The 26201-nt window shown below is 44.9% G+C and overlaps 1 protein-coding gene across 1 annotated transcript in view; it reads left to right on the top strand.

Moving 5' to 3' along the window:
• The window catches only part of LOC126298400 (regucalcin-like), a 138215-nt gene that overhangs the window by 57075 nt on the left and 54939 nt on the right, over window positions 1–26201 (top strand). Inside the window, exons 2-3 of the mRNA XM_049989713.1 lie at window positions 6116–6315; window positions 10349–10552. Of these exons, the coding sequence (XP_049845670.1) occupies window positions 6116–6315; window positions 10349–10552 (404 nt within the window). The remainder of the gene's footprint in view (window positions 1–6115; window positions 6316–10348; window positions 10553–26201) is intronic.

Raw genomic sequence — 26201 nt, 5'->3', positions numbered from 1 at the left:
CAATGACACAGTTGACGGCACCGAAGTGTCACGAAGAAACAACGCATTTGGAACTATAAAATTGTTACAGTAAATACCGTAAGGGATTTGCATCACCTGCCTGTTCATTATTGTCTTTAATTATTCTTTATTTACCCTTCTGCTTTTTATAGACAAGTAAAATATCTATAACATTTTTCAGCAATTTTACATAAAAGTAAAACCATATGCTGTACACAAAAAATAAAAAAATAGAAGAGTGACAGTCGTATTCTGGAGTAATAAAGGGAGTGAGAGCCAACAATTGTTTTTCTTTTTCTTTAAGTTTTCTGCTGCACTGACATGTATTATGGAATCTGTTCTAATTAATGAAGTTACAAGGAGACAGTGTAGGAAACTGTCTCATGCAGAAATACTTAGACACACACAAGTGTTTGAGACTGGCAGTTTACCCAAATATAATTGCAAATTTATGTAGCACTTGTCTCGAAAACACATGGCCATAAATTCGCAGAAATTATTTCTACAATACAAGACTTTATAATACAGTGTATTGATATTTTCCAACATGTAAAGCGCTTCATATTAATGTGACATTTACAATTATATGCTTGTTGTACACATCTATGAAAAGTAACTGGTCCTCTTTTTACGTCCATAGCAGCGACAGTACTGCTTCATAGCTGTAACTAATGTTCAAACGTGCAGAAATGAATTTAAAACAAAGCGAATACGTGTAATTTTCAAGTTCCGCTATTACTGCAAATTGCAGGCAAGCAGCGTCGTTCCAAAATCACATTACTTTTTCCGATTTAATGGTGAGAATATACGCAGTGGGCTATGCCCAGACCATAGATATATATGCTTTATGGACAGTACCAGAAGTGATAGTTGTCGTTCATCTGCTAATTGTATTGGACGCATTTACGAGAAACTTCGGCATCTAGGCCATTAGCCAACATCACCATCGGCATCATTATTCGAGTATCATTAATGTACGAGTGCGTGTGTGACCTTGCAGTAACTGAAGGACGCAAATAATAACAGCAAAAAGGAAAATTAAACTCTTCTTTTGTTGATTATTTATCTGAACTAATCACCTAGAATTCTTCTTTATCAGAGCAAACTTATAAGCAGAAACGGAAGTAAAGAGCTATGTTCTAGTGTTTCTGCACATTTAAGAGACTACACGGTAATCGACGAGCAATATAAATTAACTCGCCACATAAACTACAATTATAATAATAGTAAGTATTTCACTGACTCTTGCGAAGGAACATTAGACATTCGACAACTGTTAGTTGAAGTGTCAGCCGTACCAGCCTGTCATCGCTTCCTAACGCTCTTCAGCTTTTTGGTCCCTACATCGAATATGCTGTAGTCATTCATGAACGCCAAGTATTTTCCTTTCCTTACCCGGAAAATCCTCAAAAGCTTATTGCATATGGAGGAGAATGGATCAGCCGTAGCTTATTTGTTCTCTCAAATGGTTCAAATGGCTCTGAGCTCTATGGGACTTAACATCTGAGGTCATCAGTTCCCTAGATCTTAGAACTACTTAAACCTAACTAACCTAAGAACATCACACACATCCATGCCCGAGGCAGGATTCGAACCTGCGACCGTAGCGGCCGCGCGGTTTCAGGCTGAAGCACCTAGAACCGCTCGGCCCCACCGACCGCCTTTGTTGTTTCCATAACGAGTATTTCTTTCTGTACAGACACTACGCTGTTATTAAATTTTTCAACAGATTAAAAACTGTACCGATCCGTCACGCGAACACTAATATTGGAAAAGTTTCAGGTTTGAGTTTCGTTCTGTATGAAGTTTTTTTGTTTTGTTAGAGCGAACTGTCAGTCTTAGTGGGAAGCATTTATTCTTTTACAGGGACCTGGAGCCCTGGAGCCATGTGGGTTGTATCGTACCTCAAGTTTGCTTGTGGCTACATCACCACTGCGCGGCAGATACGCAGATAGGTTAAAATCCTGGGAATGACTGGGACTGGAGAAGTACGATGATATTTTATTCGTTCGCTTGTAGTAATCTTTGATGACACATTAAATTTCTCAAAATTTTGCTCACATGAACCCGGAAAAGTACGTTGCTCGACGTCAACGTGCAACAACCACTCACAGACGGCAGGCGGCAGCACTAGCAGTCGAGGGTGAATAAAATGTGTTGTAGGGGACACGAAACACAGTGCAATCGTTGTCGTAATATGGAAACGGAGCGACTTATCTGATGATCAGAACGGCATGATCATTGGCTTTCGGGCCAAGGGTGGAAGCATTTCCAAAACGGCTAGATTTGTAAAATGTTCGTGCTGTACACAGCAAAACAGCGTTATCCAAAACCAGCGTCGAGGCAACTGTAGTACACCCCGGGCCATAGGTGACTGGGGCGAACAGCGGCTGCGGAGTTGCGTACGGGTGAATAGACGTGCAACTGTTGAGTAAGTGATCGTCCAGATGAACCAAGGGTCTACCAACAGTGCTCCTCAACAACTCTTCAGCGAACATTGCTGCATATATGCCACCGCAACTTACGTGTTGTTCCTGCATCCATATTGTCTGCAGTTCATCGGCGACGAATGTTGGAATTTGCACGCCAGTACAGCAACTGGACGTCCACTGAGTGGCGACAGGTGGGTTTTCAGACGAACGACGTTTTATGCTCTTGAACTATCTGTAAGCAAACACCCTGTAATAATCGTCGAAAGGCTCTAGGCCGGAGGAGGGAGCGTTATGGTCTGCGGCATGTTTTGTGCCATTCCCTGGGTGATATCGTTATTCTGGAAGGCGCAATCGATCAACACAAGTACGCATGTATCTCTGGGGACCATGTTCACTGCTATACGCAACTTGTTTTCTCTCGGGACGATAGCGCCTACCGGGAGGGAACTGGAATGTGTCACAGAAGTCGCAGGGCACGTGCGTGGTTCGAAAAGCACCAGGACGAGTTTATAATACTCCCTGGAATTAAACCCAATCGATAATCTGTGGAACGGCCTCGACCGGGCTGTATGCGTAATGGATTCTCAATCGAGAAACCTAGCGCAGCTGCCCACGGCGTTAGAGTCGGCATGGCGACAAATCCCTGGCGGTACCTCCCAGAACCTCCTTAACTCTCTTTCCGCACGTGCTGCAGCGGTCTGCGCTGCAAAGGCGGTTATTCGTGCTTTAGACATATGGTCACATTAGTGTGACTGGACTTTGTATATGCAGCATTATATTCTATGTGTACACCTTCATGAATTCTGTGCAAAACACTGAAGTGCCTGACAGAGGCACTACCCATTCTACAACCTACTGGCTCCTTCCAGTTCCATTTGCGTATTAACTGCAGGAAGAATGACTATTTAAATACCTCTGTGGAAGCTGTAATTAGTCTGATATTGTCTTGGCGGTCTCTACGGGAGCGATTCGTAGGAGTTCTTAATATACTCCTGGATTCCTTTCTTAATTCTCGACCTTGAACTTATTAGTACACTTTCCCGGGAAAGTTGACTTTTGTCTTAAAATCCCTATCACTTAAGGTTTTTCCCAATTTGATGACGCTCTCTAGTGTGTCGAGCAAACGAGTGACCATTCGTGAAGCTTATCAACCAATTTTCAGTTGAGTCATAAATTTCGTTCGGTATCACACATGACTGTACTTCTATGAATAAGACTAGCTGAGAGTCCGACGTTGCCCGGGATGTACACTACTGGCCATTAAAAATGCTACACCACGAAGATGACGTGCTACAGACACGAAATTTAACCTACACGAAGAAGATGCAGTGATATGCAAATGATTACCTTTTCAGAGCATTCACACAAGGTTGGCGCCGGTGGCGACATTTACAACGTGCTGACATGAGGAAAGTTCCCTCTCATACACAAACAGCAGTTGACTGGCGTTGCCTGGTGAAACGTTGTTGTGATGCCTCGTGTAAGGATAAGGAATGCGTACCATCACGTTTCCAGCTTTGATAAAGATCGGATATTAGCCTATCGCGTTTGCGGTTTATCGTATCGCGACATTGCTGCTCGCGTTGGTCGAGATCCAATGACTGTTAGCAGAACATGGAATCGGTGGGTTCAGGAGGCTAATACGGAACGCCGTGCTGGATCCCAACGGCCTCGTATCACTAGCAGTCGAGATGACAGGCATCTTATCCGCATGGCTGTAACGGATCGTGAAGTCACGTCTCGATCCCTGAGTCAACAGATGGGGACGTTTACAAGACAACATCCATCTGCATGGACAGTTCGACGACGTTTGCAGCAGCACGGACTATCAGCTCGGAGACCATAGCTGCGGTTACCCTTGACGCAGCATCACAGACAGGAGCACCTGTGATGGTGCTCTCAACGACGAACCCGGGTGCACGAAAGGCAGAACGTCATTTTTTCGGATGAATCCAGGTTCTGTTTACAGCATCATGACGGTCGCATCCGTGTTTGGCGACATCGCTGTGAAAGCACATTGGAAGCGTGGTTTCGTCATCGCTATACTGGTGTATCACCAGGTGTGATGGTATGGGGTGCAATTGGCTACACGTCTCGGTCACCTCTTGTTCGCATTTTGAACAGTGGACGTTACATTTCAGATGTGTTACGACCCGTGGCTCTACACTTCATTCGATCCCTGCGAAACCCTACATTTCAGCAGGATAATGCACGATCGCATGTTGCAGGTCCTGTACGGGCCTTTCTGGATACAGAAAATGTTCGACTACTGTCTTGGCCAGCACATTCTCCAGATCTCTCACCAATTGAAAACGTCTTGTCAATGGTGGCCGAGCAACTGGCTCGTCACAATACGCCAGTCACTACTCTTGATGAACTGTGGTATGGTGTTGAAGCTGCATGTGTAGCTGTACCTGTACACACCATCCAATCTCTGTTTGACTCAATGCCCAGGCGTATCAAGGCCGTTATTACGGCCAGAGGTGGTTGTTCTGGGTACTGATTTCTCAGGATCTGTGCACCTAAATTGCGTGAAAATGTAATCACATGTCAGTTCTAGTATAATATATTTCTCCATTTATCATCTGCATTTCTTCTTGGTGTAGGAATTTTAATGGCCAATAGTGTATTTATGCCAGTCTTCTATTAACTCATCTCCCCCTTCCCGTCCCCTCTATATGACCACCTATACCTTGAACCCCTCTCTGCCCATCTCCTCCACCCCGTCTCTCTGTCGAATTCCTCCACATCTTCCACTCTCTCCGCCTCTCCTCCTCTCCCCTCTCCCTATCCATCTCCTCTGCTTTCCTTTCTCTGTCCATTTCCTCCTCTCCCCTTCTCTGCCCATCTCCTTCTCTTCCCTTTCTCTGTACATTTCCTGCTGCCCTTCTGTCTGTTCATCTCCTTCTCCTCCTCTCTTTGCCTGTAATTCCTCCCATTGAGGCTGTCCATCTCCTCTTCATTCCTTTCTCTGTCTATCTTCTCCTCTGCCTCCTCTCTGTCCATCTGTCCATCTCTTTCTGTCTTCACTCTGACTATTCTTTCCTCCCTACATTTTGTGCACATCTCGCCCTTCTCCCTCGCTGTCTGTCCATTTACTCCTCCATCTTCTTTCTCCACGTTATCACTCTCACCCCAATAGGAGGCCCCAATAGGAGGCTGGTGATTTTTACCCCCACAGCATTTTTTTCCAGACTGTAAATAATATGTGTACCAACTTTGGTTGAAGGCGGTCCATTGGTTTAGGAGGTAACGTGGAACATACGGACATACTTACATATATACTCACATCCATTTTTATAATGTGTATGGATTCATAAACAAATTAACCGAAAGTGATGGAAAGTCAATGGAATCCTATATAAAATACTGAAGAATATAACGCCCTTCGCGATTAAGCTTTCAGCCACTGACTGCAGCCTAAGAAGCTGAAGAAAATGGCAGTAAAATTTCTAAAATAAATATAGAAGGATTTTATGAGCACAAGATAATGTAATGTAATGGTTGATACCCATGTGTATTAAGACCGAAACACACTAGGCGTAATTTCATTTTCGGTTGCACAGGTGTTTGGGGCCTTTGTTGTTCATGTTGTATATTAAAGACCTTAGTTACGTGTGAAATACTTTTTTGTGTGACTGAATGACGGGAAAGTGACGATGAGAACCACTTTGTGTACGCAGGGCCCACGGGCGGCGCGTCAAGGGTGGACGCAGAGGGGGAGCGCCGGCTATCCGGCTGACCGCCGTGACACCGCCCGTCATCCACGGTGAAGGACCGCACTACGACGACGAGAGCGCCGCCCTCTACTACGTCGACATCATGGGCAACTACGTCAACAGATTCGACACCACCACCAACGTCACAACGAAAGTACAGCTGCGTAAGTGTCTCATGCTCTGCTGGTAGGTGTAATCCACAGTCCTACGGCTTATACCTGCCAGTGCATATGCAAGCCACCTGCCGCAAGCAGAGTAGCGCGGTATATCAGGTGACACACACGACCGACCTCTGTCCGACAATTCGGAAGTTCCATGAGGATTTTTGCTGATGACGCTGTTCTACGCAGAGAAGTCGAAGGATGGAAAACTATAGCGAAATGCAAGAGGGCCTGCAGAGTATCGACGCTCGATGCACGGAGTGGAAATTGACCTTAACATAAACAAATGCAACGTATTACGAATACATAGACAAAAACACCCTTTATTGCGTGGCAACACGATTGCAGAACAAAAGGGGGAAGTGTCACAGGTACACAAAACACCTTTTCGACGCACCGAAATGTGACTTGCGGAGTGTAGATGCAGACCCGTAGGCTGTTACTAGCACCTCAACAATGACGACTGCGTTTGGAGTGATGCCGTGATCAGTAGGCATGAACTGCTGATGAAATGCGTCGCACTTCCTTCACTCATGAATCGCGGTTCGGCACTACCACGGATTACCATTGTCTGTGAGAACGATGGCGACCTACTAAGAGGTCCTATTATTCCAGTGTTTCGGAGAACCACAGCGGTGTTGTATGTTAACCGGGGACCTAGAAACGACGGAGAGGCTCCGTCCCCGCCGTAGCCGCAGTGGTCCACAACCCCACGACGACTGCCGCAGTCCACTTCACCCCTCCGCCGCCCCATACCGAACACAGGGCTTTTGTGCGGTTCGGCCCCCGGTGAACCCCCCCCCCCCTCCCCCCTCCCCCCCAGGGAACGTCTCACAGCAGACGAGTGTAACCCCTATGTTTGCGTGGTAGAGTAATGGTGGTGTTCGCGTACGTGGGGAACTTGTTTGCGGAGCAATCGCCAACATAGTGTAGCTGATGCGGAATAAGGGGAACCAGCCCGCATTCGCCGAGGCAGATGGAAAACCGCCTAAAAATTATGCACAGACTGGCCGGCTCACCGGACCTCGACCCAAGTCGTGCAGGGGGTCCAAATGCTCCTTCCCGCTCCAGAAAGCCGTGCGTTAGACAGCTCGGCTAACCGGGCGAGCCAGTGGTGTTACTCCTGGCGTCATAATGTTAGAAATCATCGGGTATGACGTCATGTCACGGCTGGTACTGACTGCGGGAACTGTGATCGCACAGTGGTACGTCACAGACATCCTAAATTCTCATCTGTGCGATTTTTCAACAGGACGATGCTCGTCTAAAGACGGCACGTGTCTCCATGAACTGCCTGTGTGATGCTGAGGTACTATCGTGGCCAGTAAGTTCCCCATATCTGTCCCCGTTGAAACATGTGTGGGAGATGCTTGGATGTCAATTCCGTCCTAGTGCCAGCATCCATGCTATCGAGGACAATGTACGAGAGTTGTGGGCCAGTTTGCCCTAGGAGAGGAGGTAACTGCTTTATGACAGCCTTCCCAACCGAATCAGTGCATACATCCAGGGCAAAGGGGGGTGGAACGTCATACTGGTAAGTAGGCTCAATTGCCAGCTCAATTGCAGCGTGGATGCATGCCCGAAATTTAATACAAAAACACCACCTAATCTTTCAACCTGTAAAGTTTTATTTCGCTTCCTTCTCCCCTTCTGGGTGCTTCAACTCTTGTTTGTCAGCCAGTAAGACAGGCAGGTGCCAGGCCCACTTCCTACGTACTTAGAGTATTAGCCGTTAAGTCTGGACGCCTGACAAGGTAGCATTAGTAGATCCAAGGGAGATCTGCGAGGTCAGTTGCTGGATTGTTTAGGTGACGCGAATAATACAGAAATCTTCATTCAGATCGAGCAGCAGCTTTTGGGACAGAGTCGTTGTTCGTCATGTATGATTTATTGTTAAAAGACCGAGTGTGTATGTTCCACAAAAAATAAAGGAACAAATTACTTTTCTAAATTACAGTATGATTTTTACCAATGTGGAAGGCGACCGCCGTGTCAATACCAGGCAGTTGGCCGGCCAATACAGGGTAACCCAGACGACCGTGTGGAACATTCTTCATAACAATTGTTACTACCCTTATCACTTGCAGCGTGTGCAGGGCTTACTAGCGATGGGCTTTCCTCATCGGGAGCAGTTTTGTCACTGGTTCCTTCACTAGACAACCACGGTCCGGGATTTGTGTTATCCATCCTATTCATAGATGAGGCGATCTTTACGTGGAGTAGTATCTGCAACTGTCGAAACAGTCATCTGTGGGACAATATGCAGAAACCCCATGGTATGATGACAGCGAATCATCAGCATCGGAGCAGCCGGAATGTGGGGGCCAGGATAATTGGTGAACATATTTTAGCACCAGACTTCCTTCCACGTCACCTAACAGGCCAGAACTATAGGCGTTTCTTGCTGGTGACTTTGCTGGAAGAAGTGCCATTGATGATTCGAAGGGTTACGTGGCCACTCCATGATGGTGCTCAAGCCCACTACGCCGTTAACATTCGGACGTTTCTTAATCGTGTCTTTTCTGGTCGATGGCTTGGACGAGGGTGTCCAGTTGCATGGCCTGCTCATTCACCGGATATCAACACGTGCGATTTAGAGTTATGGGGCCATCTCACACTGGAGCAGCGTATTCATACTGCCTTTGACACTGCTCGGATGCAGCCTGGCCGATGTGAACGTGTGAGACAAAGCATGCTACGTCGATTACATACATGCGCTGAGACACATGCAAACCATTTTCAACACATGCTGTAACTGTGGCTGCATGGTTCAGCGCGTATTAGAGCGCAGTCTCTGTAACAATGTGTGATTGGATAAACAGTGTCTAGCATGGAAACCATGAATTTCCGGACATATGTTCATTACACCTACATCGGTCAATCCCTAGAGTTTGCACATGGTGGAAAAAATCATCACCCTTATATCTCCTGAAACGACCTTGATGGTAGTATCAGCAAAATTATTCTACAAGGATCTACCAACTGTCGTTCTTCCCGCGCGTCACCTGCAGCTGAGACACTAGAGTAGAAAACTATCCGAGGGAGGTGGCGCAGTGGTTAGCACTCTGGGTCGCATTCGGGAAGACGACTGTTTAAACCCGCGTCCGGCCAGCCTGATTTAGCTTTTACGTGATTTCTGTAAACGGCTTCAGGCAAATGCCGAGAACGTTCCTTTGAAAGGGCGCTGCCGATTTTTCTCCCCATCCTTCCCTAATCCGAGCTTATGCGCCGTCTCTAATGACCTTGTTGTCGATGGGACGTTAAACACTAATCTCCTCCTCCACCAAAACGACATTGATTTTCGATATAGTCTTCACCGAACACCGTATTGTATGCAGTACTGCTTGAAAATGGTTGTCTCCATAAACTAAGCGTGGAGTAAATATAATAAGGAAGGTACAGAACAGACAAAATGCAATAGTTGTGGAATCCTCTCATAACTGTAAAGGGGTCTGAAAAATGTAAATGTAGATACAGTAAGTGCTTTAGAGATTCGTGTGCATTGAGGAATCTCGTAACACAACAACTGAACAGTTCTGTTGGATTTTTTATGCTATTCGATGTCTAATTGAGTTACGAATGATGATATGAAATTTGTTACAGTCTGGGTATGTCAACAACTGAATATTGTTTAATTGTACACAACTACTTGTGCTGTACCTTCCACATTCCTCTGTGTGAAATCTACCTAAGGCAGCTTTATACATCATAGTTACCCAAGGGTAAAGTCTGTACATATTCCGCAGTAAGAGACCTATCAAAAAAAAAAAAATGCGTTGTATATCCTGATGTAGTTTCATCATCACCTCAGATCATGACCTACCAACTTCATAGCTTACTGCTTGCCAATTTTTTTCCCTTTAATAAAATGAATATATTTGCTACCTGTATAAAAATGGAAACGTAAGTGAACGTTGTTGAAAACTATGTACAGACTCCAGATAAGGTGAATTACTTGTGTATAGATAGCTTAGATAAAAGTCATGCTGATTCTGTATGCAAGTTGTCGTAACAAAGATGCATCATTTTCTTGCAGCGACGAACGTGACACTAGTGGTCCCAGTGAAGAACACCAACAATCAATTTGTGGTGGGCATCGGGCGCAATCTGTCGCTACTGACGTGGGACGGTCAGGATGGCACGTACTCCAGTCTGCAAACCATCGTCAGTGTTGAGAGCGACAAGCCAGACAATCGCTTCAATGACGGCAAAGCGGACAGCACTGGTCGCCTGCTTGCCGGTAAGTTCAGCTCCTCACCTGCTTGCCTGTTGTAGTACAGAGTTGCTGCACAAACACAAGACACTTATTTTAGAGGATGTCACCTTATTGGAGTGTCTCTGTAATCACGCCATACGCTGGTTGCGGTGTAGTAAGAGGCCATGTCAGTTACTTTATATTCCCACTAAATGCGAGACCGTGCTCTGTTCTTAATTTTATCGGCATTTTAACTCACATCGTTTGACACAGATAAGACGAAGGGCGGTGTCAAGGCCACAGAAGTACGTAGTATTCAGCTAAGCTCTATAATAAGACAGTCTTAAGATTTCGAACACCGCTGTTCTTCAGCAACTCTGCTGTACCTATTAACAAATATTACAACATTTGTGTGTAGAACAGATACGGTATCATTATGCTAAACGAAATTGCGGGAAATATTTACAATTAATTTTAGTGAAGCATATTTCCTTATATCACATATTATCTGTATCCGATGTGGGAGTAGTTGACTCTGTCTAGTGCATGTTGGTGTCATCCCTTAATCATCTCTTACAATACGCGATTTAAAAGTGATAGCTCTCTACTGTAGAGATTTATCTTAAAACTTTTTAAAATATTTCACATTTGACAATGGATTCAACTACGCGTAGTGTGCCACTTTAAAGACTTGTATGTATATGACATTCAAATATAAAACGTGGCATCGGATCCTACAGAGCGTAGGTATGGAATGTACACAGCTACTGATATGCACCGACTGCCTGACTTGTCTTACGACGCCACTGGTAGGTGGCACTCCTGTGCACCCTGTATGCATGTAGCTGCAATGAGTAGCTTGTGTGATTTCACACATAGTGATTACTAGAATTAACATATTAACAAGAAAGTTGAAAGGGAAGAGGGGGAGGGGTTAACAAATGGGGTATTAATGTCCCATGGCTTATAAAGAGCCCTCAGGCTGAGGTAAACATAGCAAACTCTTTACAGTATCACAAAAAGCACGAAAAACCATTTTGCGTGAGTACGTTGCTGTAACAAGCATGAGTGTCAGAGCAAAAACGCTTCAAGGAAATATTATCAGTGTATAATAGGCCCAATACATGTGTATTAAGTTAACCCATGACATGGAGGAACACTGTAAAAGGACACACTGTGGCGGCGAAACTGCAAATATTGAATGAAAAATGCAAGTTGTAGACAGATAAACGACTCAGAGGGGAAGGGGGAACGTAAATCATCAGTTGTGAAGCATAATGCTCAAAGGGAGGGGTCTTACTGATAAGCATGTTTCGTCATCCATAGTTAAGCGGATGTCCAATGTTTTAGTAATGAACCACTTTAGACCCATACTATCCCTTTGTTATTTTGAATGTGTGTTATTCTGCCTATAAGTGATCCTCACGGTTGAAGGTCGCCTCTCCGGTGAACAAAAAATACGCAGCGTAAACGGCTGCGTGGCGCAACGCTGCAAAACCCACTGCCCGAACTCCATATGCGAACTAAAATCATGGGCCGTCTGCGCCTGTGGCTTTTGAAAATAGAATGGATGCTTTCCCTCCACATACATCACCCTCCTATACTATGTGGTTCCCTTGCAATGCGTGTGCCACAGCGTGAATGCTTGTGAATGGGTGTGCGTCAAATCTCTCTGATACATCCTCTTTAAATCGTGGCGTGAGTACGCTTCGCACGCGACCCCCGCTGTTTTGACGGCCTCTGAAACCAACTGTTTCACCCAAACTCTAATGAATAGCTGCAAACGTAGAATGGCATGGCTGACGCGTATTTGGTTGTCTTTGCCCGTAGAAATGGTTCTGAGCACTATGGGACGTAACATCTAAGGTCATCAGTCCCCTAGAACTTAGAACTACTTAAACCTAACTAACCTAAGGACATCACACACATCCATTTCGGAGGGAGGATTCGAACCTGCGACCGTAGCGGTCGTGCAGTTCCAGACTGAAGCACCTAGAACCGCTCGGCCACCTCGGCCAGCTTGCCCGTAGACGCGTGAAGCTGAGTGCCCATTTCATCTTGTCTCACGATAAACGAAATGCAGATCGCTCTGCTCGGACCAGATGAAGTTCTCCAAGACTCGGCAAAACAGCACGCGACAAACTACGAATGAGCACCGAGTTTGTGCTGTGTATCTTTGTTTTCCCCTTTGCCGCCACTGCCATTAGATGTCTCTTCAGTGTTGTTGTGACAGGCACTATCTAACGCCCAGAATGATTTCAGGCCTATTGCGAGATCTCCCGCCTACAGTTCGTCGGCATACCAAGTCACATTTTCCTGCCGTATGTGTGGCCTAGCGGCAGGCGCCAGCGCCAATAACTTCGACGCTCTGCAGCTTCGTCCGATGACGTTTCCGAACACAGGTTCCTATTCTCAATTTGTTCCTCAAGATTCCCCTTAAAATATCTCGACGTTTGTCAGTATCGTTTCGTAACAACTTATGTATGGCTAACTTAACAATTGTTGAGGAGGAAGATCTATCACCTGCAATGTATCCTGTAACAAAGACACAGAAGTACCATTGTGAACCATTGCGTCGTTCATTCGTGACAACTATTACTTCAGCGCAGCTATCTTCAATGACTCAACAAATATTCTATATAAATTAAGGGAAGCTACATCCAGTTTTGAAATAAGTCTTTCAGAATATCTTTTCCTGTAGGAAAAAATATCAACAGCTGTTCATTTTGGTTGTTTTTCTTTTGGTATGAAACGTTTCTCAGTCGATGTTTCAAAAACTATTCTGTCAAAATGGATGCTTTATGGCACACATCGTAGCTTCAGGGTGAACCGATTACCGCATCATTATTAATCATAGTAATAATGATGTATCCAGATTAATTGACCAATCATACATAACTTTAAGATTTTGAAACGTAAAAAGTTCTTGCTTGATGCTTTAAATTTGCTGCATATGCAATATAGCTGATACTTCGAAATTATTTTTAAACTTGGAAGGGAAGCCGCATCTCCCTACTTACTAGTAAATCGACTTACCAACAGGAAGTACATCACACTCAATAAAACCATTCTTGTTATTTTGTGTCACAGGTCTCACACAAATATGCTTTATAGGATTACATACAGTAACAATGAAAGTTTCAATTACATTGAAAGTCACCTCGTGTTTAGAAGTCAATGTCAAACAGATCTGGTGTCTTATTTACCCACGTGCAAAACATTTTATTTTTGCAGTGCAGTTTTTCATCAATAGAAACCACGTCGTATAAAAATTAAATGCTTTGTTAAATGGCCTGCAGTTATCTCGAGATTATTGTTCTCTCAATATTTCTCTTGATTAATAAGAGAAAATTGTTTGCCGGTGTCCCTGAAATGTTGCGACAGACTTCGAGATGTTGTAGAGGGTATCCTCAGGAAGAAATAGAGGATAGAAACCCGTCTCCGGAAACAAAGTCAAACGATGCTACAGAGCGTCTTAAGTTACAGGCACCGATGCCTGCCACTGGGCCACCTCGTAGGCGGCAAACGTGAATTTGTACGCTGAAGCATTGTAGGCGGAACATCTTGTAATATTATTCTTTATTCAGTGATCACGACTGATTGCCACGATTGCCAGCGGAGAAGACGGTGCTAGATGCTGCGTATATAGGCTTTGTCCCCTATGAATGCGACGCTCTGTTGCCTTGATGGATGACTGTTTCGGACACGGGTTCCCCTTGACAGTTACTTTTTCTCCTGTATATAGAAAACAGTGGAATTTTAGAGGTTTCCAGAGGAAAAATAAACGCGGATGGAAACCCGAGTACGAAACCGTTATCCACCGAGGCATTAGAGTATCGCATTCATAGGAGACAAGACCTTTCTACACAGCAGCTAGTTACATCTTCTCCACTAGCGATCATGCCAGTCAGTCGCTATCACCCAATAACAAGCAACGCTGCTAGACGTTCCGCTTATGGAGACCTACAGTTCCGCGTAGCATCTGAACTAGGGTGCTACCTCGCATGCTTCACGCAAACATAAACGTGTCAGAAGGTATGGCACACCACGCGTCAGAAAAAAAATGGCTACAGAGGGGCCCTATGCCCCTGCACCTGTTGCACTGTTGCTCATAAAAACACTATGAAGGCGCCGTGCCATGAACAACATATTAGCATGATTTGCTTCGATAGGCAAATGATTAGCATTTCAGCGTAACTACATGAAGTAATTAGGAGTGACGTTATCTACATACTGTATACACTGAGGTGTGAGCAGTCATGCGATACCACCTAATGTCGTGTCGCACCTCCTTTGCCGGGAATAGTGCAGCAGCTCGACGTGGCATGCACTCAACAAGTCGTTGGAAGTCTCCTGCAGAAATATTGAGCCATGCTGCCCCTGCAGCCGTCCATCATTGCGGAAGTATTACCGGTGCGGTATTTTGTGCACGAACTGACCTCTTGATTATGTCCCGCAAACGATCGATGGAATAGATGTCGGGCGATCTGGGTCGCCAAATCATTCGCTCGACCTGTCCAGAATGTTCTTCAAACCAATCGCGAACAATTGTGGCCGGTGGTATGGCGCATTGTCATCCATAAAAATTCCATCGTTGTTTGGGAACATGAAGTCCATGAATGGCTACAAATGGTCTCCAAGTAGTCGAATATAACCATTTACAATCAATGATCGGTTTGCTTGGACCAGAATACCCAGTCCATTCCACACCATTAGGGTGCCACCACCAACTTGCACAGTGGCTTGTTGACAACTTGGGTCCATGGTTCGTGGGGTTTGCTCCACACTCGAAACCTACCCTCAGTTCCTGCCAAGTGTAATCGGACTCATCTGACCAGATCACGGTTTTTCAGTTGTCGAAGGTTCAACTGATATGGCCACGAGACCAAAACAGGCGTTGCAGGTGATGTCGTGCTGTTAGCAAAGGCACTCGCGTCTGTCGTCTGCTGCCGTAGCTCAGTGACGCCAAATTTCGACCCACTGCCCTAACGGATACTTTCGTCGTACGTCCCACATTGATTTCTGCTGTTATTTCAAGCATTTTTGCTTGTCTGTCAGCCCTGACAACTCTACGCAAACTGCGCTGTCAGCCACTGCACTGTCCGTGGTGAGAGTTAATGCCTGAAACTCTTGACACTGTGGATCTCGGAATATCGAATTTCCTAACGCTTTCCGAAATGGAATGTCCTATGCGTCTTGCTCCAACTACCATTCCGCGTTCAAAGTCTGTTAATTCCCATCGTGCTGCCATAATCATGTCGGGAACCTTTTCACATGGGTAAAAATGAGAACTCCACCAATGCACTGATCTTTTATCACTTCTTTACGCGGTATTACCGCCATCTGTATATGCGCATATCGCTATCTCATGACTGTTGTCACATCATTATATAAGGAAAGATTATACGGCGGCTTTCTCATTCAGAAATCGTGTTTAAAACAGGTCATTCGCTTGTGTTAGGCCTCGTGTCAGAGGAGAAACGTCTACCAGCACGTCTCAGAATCTGAGAGCAACAAGATCGCGGCTATCGAGAGTGAGCTTTATTGTTCCTCAATATTGCTGCTCGTGTTGGCCGAGATCCCACGACTGGCACTGGAATATGAAATCTATGGGTTCAGGAGGGCCATACATAACACCGTGCAGGATCTCAATGGCCCCACGCACGACAGATATAATGTTCGCAGGGGACGTGCGAGATAATACAGGCATTATTTACCTTGAGTCAGGAAATGAACTTGTTTCCATCAAAACAGCTATCCACAGTACGACAACGTCTGAGGTACTATGGGCTGTCATTACCGCGACCATTGTTACGGCTTCTTTCGACGTCGCAGCGGACACACGAGTACCAAAAACGTTCCACCGAACGACAAAATTTCACACACGAGTGCCACCACAGTGGTTTTTCATGCAGAATTCTGGCTCCTGCGTACAGCATCTCTGTGGAGGCATCCGTGTGTGGAGGCTCCGTGGACGACGAATGTTGCCAGACGGCATCCGTCATCATCATACAGACCCAGCACCTTGCATGGTGCTTGGGTTTTCATTGGGAACACAACAGTATCGTCTCTGTTTCCTAAAGCTGGTAATTTCGACATGTGCTGTTATATTTCTGACGTATTAGGAGCAATGGAAGTACCCGTCTTCGAGGCCCATGTGACGTTATTTTTGCCGGCCTGTGTGGCCGCGTGGTTCTAGGTACTTCAGTCTGGAACCGCGTGACCGCTACGGTCGCAGGTTCGAATCCTGCCTCGGGCATGGATGTGTGTGATGTCCTTAGGTTAGTTAGGTTTAATTTGTTCTAAGTTCTAGGCGACTGATGACCTCAGAAAGTTAAATCGCATAGTGCTCAGAGCCACTTGAACCACTTGACGTTATTTTTCAACAAGATAACGAGAGACAACATGTTGTGCACGGTGTCCTGACATACCTACATGCAAAGGGTGTTCAAATGTTGCTCTAACCAGGACGTTATCTAGATTTCACCCATTGAAAACACGTAGTCAGTGGTTGCCGACCGACTGGCACACCACACGTGCCAGCTATTACGACTGACAAATACTGGAATGGAATGACATACGCGTCTCTGGCATCAAAGGTCACTTCTAATCTGTGACAGGCCGGATTGGAGCCATTGCTACTGCCAGAGGTGGCAGATCTACGTACTAAATTCTGCACTCTGTATACGCAGAAATCACCTAAAAATTAAATGATGTGTTCTTCTTATAATAACGAATAGGTGCTGTAACTAAAAGTTACTAATTTCCATCTTCCCTGGCGTTGCAGTGTTAAAATCCAGCAATGCAGATGCAAGAAGTTGATGAAAGGACGTCTTGACTTCTGCGTCATATAAACGTCAGGGAAAGACAAGCTCGGCTTGGGCAACTGTGAGAGAGGGAAGCGGATGACTTTTTTCCGAAGGGACAATATCGGAAATCGCCTGAAATGATCAAAGAAAACTCTGAAAAATCTAAATTGGGCCAATCGGCTTTTCAAACTTAATTCCGCCAGATTGAGGGTTCAGTGTCTTAAACCCTGTGCCGATTCGTTCGGTAGGTACAAGGAGTAGTAAACTGGCTGTCATGTACAGTGTATAGTGATAGCCTTGTAAAGTGCACTAAATTCTTTCGTGAGGTGATATATCCTTTCGTAGCACAGTGAGCCAAGATCAACCCATGACCTCAAGAAGAGACGAAATAAAAATAATAGTTATTGTCCGAACTGTTAGACTTTTGCGGCAGATCCAACAGTCACATGGCTAGTGATAGTGATGCAATGTCCATTTAACTTAGTAATTCCGCAAGGAGTCGCAAGCTATCAATGAGAATTTAGGAAAGGGAAAACTACACTCCTGGATATGGAAAAAAGAACACATTGACACCGGTGAGTCAGACCCACCATACTTGCTCCGGACACTGCGAGAGGGCTGTACAAGCAATGATCACACGCACGGCACAGCGGACACACCAGGAACCGAGGTGTTGGCCGTCGAATGGCGCTAGCTGCGCAGCATTTGTACACCGCCGCCGTCAGTGTCAGCCAGTTTGCCGTGGCATACGGAGCTCCATCGCAGTCTTTAACACTGGTAGCATGCCGCGACAGCGTGGACGTGAACCGTATGTGCAGTTGACGGACTTTGAGCGAGGGCGTATAGTGGGCATGCGGGAGGCCGGGTGGACGTACCGCCGAATTGCTCAACACGTGGGGCGTGAGGTCTCTACAGTACATCGATGTTGTCGCCAGTGGTCGACGGAAGGTGCACGTGCCCGTCGACCTGGGACCGGACCGCAGCGACGCACGGATGCACGCCAAGACCGTAGTATCCTACGCAGTGCCGTAGGGGACCGCACCGCCACTTCCCAGCAAATCAGGGACACTGTTGCTCCTGGGGTATCGGCGAGGACCATTCGCAACCGTCTCCATGAAGCTGGGCTACGGTCCCGCACATCGTTAGGCCGTCTTCCGCTCACGCCCCAACATCGTGCAGCCCGCCTCCAGTGGTGTCGCGACAGGCGTGAATGGAGGGACGAATGGAGACGTGTTGTCTTCAGCGATGAGAGTCGCTTCTGCCTTGGTGTCAATGATGGTCGTATGCGTGTTTGGCGCCGTGCAGGTGAGCGCCACAATCAGGACTGCATACGCCCGAGGCACACAGGGCCAACACCCGGCATCATGGTGTGGGGAGCGATCTCCTACACTGGCCGTACACCTCTGGTGATCGTCGAGGGGACAGTGAATAGTGCACGGTACATCCAAACCGTCATCGAGCCCATCGTTCTACCATTCCTAGACCGGCAAGGGAACTTGCTGTTCCAACAGGACAATGCACGTCCGCATGTATCCCGTGCCACCCAACGTGCTCTAGAAGGTGTAAGTCAACTACCCTGGCCAGCAAGATCTCCGGATCTGTCCCCCATTGAGCATGTTTGGGACTGGATGAAGCGTCGTCTCACGCGGTCTGCACGTCCAACACGAACGCTGCTCCAACTGAGGCGCCAGGTGGAAATAGCATGGCAAGCCGTTCCACAGGACTACATCCAGCATCTCTACGATCGTCTCCATGGGAGAATAGCAGCCTGCATTGCTGCGAAAGGTGGATATACACTGTATTAGTGCCGACATTGTGCATGCTCTGTTGCCTATGTCTATGTGCCTGTGGTTCTGTCAGTGTGATCATGTGATGTATCTGACCCCAGGAATGTGTCAATAAAGTTTCCCCTTCCTGGGACAATGAATTCACGGTGTTCTTATTTCAATTTCCAGGAGTGTATGATCATCATATTAGACTAATGGGGAACCTTACTAATAGGTGGAACAACGTTCACGAACTTTCGTAAATGACAAGATAAAATAAGTTTACGATGGTTGCTTTCAAAACGTGAGATGATTTGCTTCCATACTGGTCATGATCTTTAACCTCCATATGCTGGACAGAGGAAAAACATACGGAAGTTAATGAATGTGATGTTTTTGGAGGCACCAAGTAAATTTCGTGTGCCCAATGTAGACCCAGGTGGCGTCTTTTGGGGTGGTTGGCACTGATAAGCAGAAATGTAAGTAACTGATGGAAACAGGTAAAAGCACATCACATGTATTCGAATTTGCGAATGTGGACAGTCATCCGCTGTACTATGGAATGACGACAATGAAAATTTGTGCCGAACCCGAATTTCTCGCTTATCGCGAGCGGTCGTCTTACCATTAGGCTGATCGAGCACGACTCACAGCCGGACCCAAACCTCCATATGTCGTCAGCCATGTGTCTACAACCTGTACTCGTACATTCATTATGAATATCCCCGTACAGGGGAGACATTTTAATTGAAGATCGGTTGCCCGGTGTCGGCGGTTAAACACGATATTGAAGTGGCTGCGTTGTTCACGAGTACAACGCAACGTTCCTTCGAACATGGATGCTGTCCTGCTCAAATTATCACTATCGTCAATCCATTATACAGCTGATAGTTGTCCATATTCGCAACTGTGAATGCATTTCATGTAAAATGCTCGATGGAGTTCTTGCTAGCGAAAGCCAAAGGTCCCTAGTTCGAGTCTCTGTCCGGATCACAGTTTTAATCTGCCAGGAAGTTTCATATCGGCTGTAATCTTACCCTCCCACACATCACCATTAAAGTTATCATTCTTTGCACAAATTTTGAAAACTTCGAGAGGAGTAAGATTACAAAAGAACAACTTTTTTACTTATCTAGATTATCTTGTTGCTGGCTCAAAATTTTGTTCCTAGGAGTACATTCTTCCTGCTGAGAATTTTGACTTAACGTTGCGGGTTCTTGAAGACTAAGTAGCTGATGAAGAGTCGCCTGTTTCTATGAATACCATTTTATTTTATCCCATTCTTCAAAATCACATCTACTTTATAATCTTCACATTTAGAAAAACCAATAATTACATAGTTGGTGACAAATTTATAAAAACGTTTACTTCCATCTGAGGCATGCCCACTACTACTTACATTCTGCAGTACTCACAATTTCCAAAGAGTTTACAAAGCAAAAGAGTTTCCAAACTTTCTTGAGAGGAGAAGAATATTTACCGAATGATATCATTATTTCATGAATAAATCCGGAAACAGATTTAATAATTAGCATTTGATTGCGCAATTAATAATATGAATTTTAAGTGTTCCAGAAATTTTGTAATTTTAATTATTCTTAAAAGAAGAGTAACTTTAACTGTTAGTACATATCGATGGTAACACATTACTTTCTGTTTTATACATTTTAGCCTGAAATATAAAATATCGTATACAAAATCCTATGAATTCTTTTAGTGAAACAGCTGAGATAATTTTAACCGATGCAAGAATCGATAGTATACATGTATCGATTATCTCTATAAAAAAAAAGGAATTTTAGAGGTGGATGATTCATTATACAGCGCACACTCCGCTGTAGAGTGAAAATTTCATTCTGAACATTTCTTGCCTTTCATAATGGCTATGGTCACTGTAGTGTCTGTACCTTCGGAAATGCAAGCATGTCCGAATGAATATTGCGTACTCTTTCTGAACAACACCGGCACTGCAGAATTGTAAAGTTTGTTTTATTTAAAAAGCTTCAAGAGTTTTCACATTCGGAGGCATTAATTTTTAGCACGCCCTCGTAGATTCAGAAGGTGTCATACTCAACGCTATGCGGGATCTCAGATGCCATATCTGAAGTGACGCGGAATGTCACACGACGACTGTTTTTGCGGCTTCCCTTAACGCAGAGTTTGCCAAACTGTGTTACGTGGAACGTTGGTGGTTCGCGGAAAATGAATAAGTGCTCCGCTGAAAATATTAACGACATGACGTTTTTTCGATGTTTTGACGATGCTAATTAGTCTTTAAAATTTTTATTATGGTTTCCGAGTTATTAATTACGATTTGGAAGTGGAGTGATCACTGAATAAGACAAGTTTTTTTCATTTTAAAATTTTATTAATCCTCAAAATAAAAGACGTGTTCTATCAAAGTACCTTGATTTTCAGAGTGTTCCGTTAGAGGGAAAGTTTGGGAACCTTTGCCTTAACGCAGCAGGAGAGACAAGCTCGCCTGCAGAGGGGCACAAAATTACAACTACGCTAGAAGACAATCATCACGTCGTCTTTTCAGACGAGTCCCGAAATTTCGTAGAGCTTCACGATGTACGTATAAGTCTGTGGAGCATTGCAGGAGAACGAACACCGGCATACTGCATTCGTCATCGTCTCACGAGCGCAGCAGCCCTCCAGTCCTCTGGCTCTCATGACCGGTAACTTGGACAGAAGGCGGTAGATTTCTTCCGTGTCATGGCCGGAAACTGTTGCGTATATTGGAGGACTCTGTGGCGTTATCTTTCAGCAAGATAATAGAAGAGGACATATTGTCAGTGTTGCCCTCACCTATCTCAGAGGTGGTGGTCCAGACTGCTGTACACATCGGTACCTCTAATACCGAGTAGCTCGTCCTCATTCATTTATGCATGCCTGTATTCGTCGTGGCATACTATCCAAAAGTTCATCAGGGCCCTGTTGGCCCAGATTGTCCCACTCCTCAACGGCGATTCGGCGTAGATCCCCCAGAGTGGTTTGTGGGTCACGTCGTCCATAAACAGCCATTTTCAATCTATCCCAGGCTTGTTCGATAGGGTTCAAGTCTGGAAAACATGCTGGCAACTCTAGTCGAGCAATGTCATTATCCTGAAGGAAGTCATTCACAAGATGTGCACCATAGGGGTGCGAATTGTCGTCCATGAAGACGAATGCCTCGCCAGTATGCTGCCGATATGGTTGCACTATCGGCCGGAGGATGGCATTCATGTATCGTACAGCCGTTACGTCGCCTTCCATGACCACCAGCGGCGTACGTCGGCCCCACATAATGCCAACCCAAAACAGCAGGGAACCTCCTTGCTGCATAAGCTGGACAGTGTGCCTAAGGCGTTCAGCTTTGCTTTTGCGCAGATAACAGTCAGTGGTTCAAGTGCCCGAAAGGCCATCCTGACTGATGTTTTCCGTTATCTCATTAAATCGATTAAGACAAAGGCTGCGATATTTCCTTTGAAATGGCACAGTCGAATTCCTTCCCCATTCTTCACAACCCTAGCCTCTGGTTCTATCTAATGTCCTCGTCGTCGGTGGGACGTTTAAAGATATTATTCTTTCTTTCTTTCTTTCTTCCTCGCCATTCTTCTCTGAATGCAAGTTTCACACAAAATTTAAATTGCCCCAGTCCTTCAAATATGCCAACAAAAATCAGTGGACCATAGTGGTGAACCATGAAAACGACGTTCATTAAACCCACATGACCATTTTTTTAAGCACCCCCATTCTCCTCATACATACAGCACCTCAGCAGTTCAAATGGTAAACCATAGTTTATGTTGAAATTTCCGTACCCTACCACTTACCCAGTTCGTACAAACGGCCATTATGTGATTATCAACGTACGCATAGGGTAGCCAAGGCTGTGGGTGGATTGCGATTCAGACGAACAAGGAGATGTACATTTTGAACAGGCTGTAATTCACCTCTGAGGCGTCAGAGTTATAACCCAGTCTGCATCAAAGTTTATTATGATATAACCATACGCTAACCATGTGTGGAGTTCGGTGATTTTTTCGAATGATTCTATCTTCGTACGTTCGAGGTCTGTATTCGATGCGCACTTTCAACAATCATTTGTAACAAGCATCAAGAGAGCTTCTTCACCAATTGAACAACGTAGGTTTGTATCGTTGTTCGAAACCCACATTACACATGAAGTCCTTTGTTGTGGATTGAGTCATGGGAGAGGCGGGAGTCGCAGCTAATACTGTAGATTCTCTGTCACCAGTAAGTTTCCCTATACCAGAAATTTTATTTGATAACGAACCAGACGTAACGTAAAGTCACAGAGCACTTATATCTTATTGTATTTAAACTTGTGATGTACCGTGCGACTGCTACGGTCGCAGGTTCAAATCCTGCCTCGGGCATGGATGTGTGTGATGTCTTTAGGTTAGTTAGGTTTAAGTAGTTCTAAGTTCTAGGGGACTGATGACCACAGCTGTTAAATCCCATAGTGCTCGGAGCCAAACTTGTGATGTTGAACATATTGGTGCTAATTCCGGATGTGAACTCAGATTTCTCCTTTCGGGGATGTGAATCGTTAGAGACGATACATTTCCTGAGTTTAGTTGTGTGCCAAGCTCCTCATGGCTCCACGAAAGTCACCTTTAGAATCCTGGTACGACCCAAAAATTTTCAGTATGTTATTTCAAGCTATAGCACGCACACACCAAACTATAAATGAAAAAAATAGTTATTTGAAGTGACTCCGCGTATTCTGAACAACAACGATTGGTGCCAGTTTCGACTCCCAGTCATTAGAACTTTTCATCATGTCGTTCCGAGTTCAAACATTCCATCGAATGGTGGAAAATAGTTCGTAAGTTAATGTGTCTTCGTGAGTAGTCAATAACGATGATATTTGTGGGTTTGACTCCAAGTCAGGACTATTCGTGACATTATTTCCACCTCAGTAATACGCAAATCTTGCTGCTGATGAAACACAACGATGTTTAACGTTTGTTTGTGGCTAGATAACAGTGTCAGTATGTGCTGGATTCGATACCGGTACGGCAAACTTTATCGTCTTGTCATTTCAGTTTCAGCCATCGCACAACTAGCACAAAATTTCGATGCCTGACGTTTGACTGTGCTTAGTTAAAAATCGATTAGATGTTGATTTCGAACCCTCGTCCAGCTCAAAACTTTAATGCGGGATATTACCTTTCTAAAAGTGTGCAGCCTGCGTTATTTGCATCTGAAACTATATTGGAGATTTTAGTTGATTTTTTAACAGGGACAATAGCTTACAAGCGTGACATGCTGTGTCGTCTCAATTAACGTGTTATCTAATATTTTCATTACCGTAATAATAATTTACGCCTGGACTGATTATTATGCAAAGCAAAGTTCTCTAGTGGAAATGTACATTTTGTTATCTACCTGAGGTGGACGGTAGCATCAATTTCAACTTTCCTTAGCTTTCTGTTGCTCGTAATGAACTCGAGAAAGAGAGTGATGTAGTAAACGGTGGTAACACGGACGAACTTTGTGTCTAATGAAGGATATCCTTGATGTTACAATCGTTGGTTTAATAAAAACTAAAGTTGACCTTCCTTTGGAATGAAGTTCTTGAGTTATGGCTAATGAGAAATATATCAATTTTAGATGTTCTGTATCTTATAAACACACCAAACAAAAAATTGGTCACCAGGAGATATTATGTTAATACCGTGTAACACCGTTTCTTGCCTTCATAATGGTCTCATTTAGGCGTGGAAGAGAGCTCACAATTTTTTTTCAGCTGAAGCCACTGATCGATGATTTTCTAGTGGATAAAAATAAGATGATTTTGCAGGCCAGTCGAAGTGCGACAGGCCGTCTAAATGCTCGTCAAACCAGGAACGTTTGCATGCAGTCTTGCCGACAAGGCTGTTGTCATTTTGGAAGACGGTAGTTTCCACAGCATACGGGTCATGGAGATGTAGAAGAAAGGGCAACTCATGCTCACTGGTTCATGTTCACGGTAACTTGAATGAGTAAGCCGGCTCATGGTATGAAAAACAGACGAAAACGTCACAGAACAACTGAAACCCACCTCACACTGCGAGTTAAGCGTTCCATTTCGCCATCGGTGAACCTGACGTCTTGCATTAGTTGAAAGAGGCAAAACCATAATTTGGTGGAGAACACTACCCGACCCCATTCAGGCGCTGCCTCGTGTCTGTATTGTTTGAGCCACTGAAAACGTGTAGCTTTATTTATCATCGTGAGTAATTGACTTTTGCGTGGTACCTGACTACAATTATCTGTTTCATGTATTTCCCTGCTCACTGTTCGCTCTGAAACTGTTACAGAAGGACTTGCATTCATTGACATCAGCAATTCCTGTCGGATTTAAATCGCTTGTCATTGACAACCCACTAATTGTTCTTATACCCTTTACATGACTGTTTGTAGACCCGTTGGATCCTCTGCTTTGGTATATCAACAAATCAAGCATCTTTATATTCAGCGTGGGTCAGACCATGTCCAGGCGAGATACATGCTTTCTGGCGTTCTGTCACTTCTTCAAGTCGATCCATCTTTCTGATCAGGTTCCATACAGTTGACTGGCATAAAATCACCATTTCGCTGCCATATCTTACTTCAACAGTGTGTTGTCACAGGGCTGTCAGTTACTAGTTCTACACCATCTATTTTATTCCATAGCGACCACTGAGGTCTTTTAAGGAACGTCTAATTTTTATTCCAATGAACGTATTTTCTTTCTTCTCATTTCTGCATGTTGGCAATTCCTTTTTTGGTGCATACGCACTGATGAGCCTTAACGCTATGACCACCTGCTTAAAAGCATGTTGGGCCACCTTTGGAAGCAAATACAACAGCGATTCCACGTGGCATGGACTCGAAAAGTCCTTCGTAGGTTTCTGGAGGTATTTGTCATTAGATGTCTACGCGCGGATTACACTCGTAGATTGCACACCGGTGATTTGTCGCCGGGGCACTGGCGGCCGATAGCGCCCCTGATGTGTTCCATCGGGCTCAGATTAAGGGAATTCGGTGGACAAGACATCAACATGAGTTCACTATCTTGTTCCTCAAACCACTATAGTATGATTCTAGCATTTTTACGTCGACAGTTATCCTGTTGGAAGAAGC

The sequence above is a fragment of the Schistocerca gregaria genome, chromosome X (genome assembly GCF_023897955.1).
Source record: "Schistocerca gregaria isolate iqSchGreg1 chromosome X, iqSchGreg1.2, whole genome shotgun sequence".
Lineage (NCBI taxonomy): Eukaryota > Metazoa > Arthropoda > Insecta > Orthoptera > Acrididae > Schistocerca > Schistocerca gregaria.
This window is presented reverse-complemented; position numbering and strand designations above follow the sequence as displayed.